Consider the following 1,179-nt stretch of genomic DNA (forward strand, 5'->3'; position numbering starts at 1 on the left):
CCACTAACGTTCCTGCTGGCCATAGGCGACCCTGCTAGCGGTAGTAAACTGTGCAAGTTGTTTAGATCGGATGTGGCGATGGAGTGCATGTACATCCCCTTGGCATTCCCCAACGGTCAACCCTTCTATCACGGTCTGCTCACTTCGGGGGCGTTCGCGGTGGGCTCTGCTGAGACCATCATTGCAACAACTGTTTTGAATGCGTTCAACCTATTGCCTAGGTCCACCGTGCCGGCCATACCAGCGTTCGCGAGAGCTGCTGCTGACTATTTTGAGACGTTGGCTACTTATGTCAACAGTGGGACGGATCATCTCAACTTCATCGATCGCCGGAGAGCTCATTTTGATATGGCTTGGCGTCGTGCGGCTAAGTCGGCCCCTAACCCGAAAATTCGGAGTATAATTTACCAAATGTCATCAGAATTGATAGCACTAAGACAGACCCTGAGAGATGGCTCATACAGCCCGAGCATACTCCGGTATATTTGGCATCCTATGGTCCCAGACTTGGTCGATTTGAGGCTGGAAGTGGTGTATTGGCTGAGGCAAACTGCAGTGCCGTTGAGGCCAGGGGATGATATAGATAGGACTCAACTGCGTGGGTTGTCGGAGCAAGTTCAGGGAAGGTTGACGGATGAGTCATTGTTGTATAGTAAAGCTGTCGTATCGGGGGAATCCGCCTTGTCCCCGGCCAACGACATTGTACGCTTCCAGTTCGCGTTCTCACTGATTGCGCATTTTGCGGTATTGGCTGACGAGTTCCACACGCTGGTGAGGGAATATGAGATGAGCCTTCCAGAGAAGACTAATGGGGTAGGTTGGCCGTAGTTAGTGTAGTTTTAATGATTGTTTGTTATTTTCAGTACAACTGGTGGGGTCGTCTGTGTCGGTATCTATCTGAATGCAAGGCGTATTGGATCCATTGGTGGCATTTACCTTTCTGGGCATTTGGCAATATGACCCTCAGGCAAAGGCTGGTACATCCATTGAGACTGTCTCTATCCATTACTCTCTTCGCGCTTCCCCTTATTGCCTGGGCTCAGGAGGAACCGGTGGTAGAGACGTATGGATTTTGGGGACTGGTACCACTCCTTTTCTGTCTCTTGCCGACCCCAGGGGCGTCTCTGGTGAAGGGAACTAAGCGGATTATAGGAACGCTGTGGCAGCAATTACTGCTAT

At 50.9% G+C, this 1,179-nt stretch overlaps 1 protein-coding gene across 1 annotated transcript; it reads left to right on the forward strand.

Moving 5' to 3' along the window:
- Window positions 1-65: 65 nt before the first annotated feature.
- Pmar_PMAR018893 (hypothetical protein) lies at window positions 66-413 on the forward strand (the record flags this gene model as incomplete). The annotated part of the gene is made up of 1 exon (XM_002779483.1): window positions 66-413. A coding segment is annotated over one exon (348 nt), but the record flags the coding sequence as incomplete, so codon positions are not given.
- Between the last annotated feature and the right edge of the window lie 766 nt (window positions 414-1,179).

Source organism: Perkinsus marinus, assembly GCF_000006405.1.
Source record: "Perkinsus marinus ATCC 50983 genomic scaffold scf_1104296947026, whole genome shotgun sequence".
Taxonomy (NCBI): Eukaryota; Perkinsozoa; order Perkinsida; family Perkinsidae; genus Perkinsus; species Perkinsus marinus.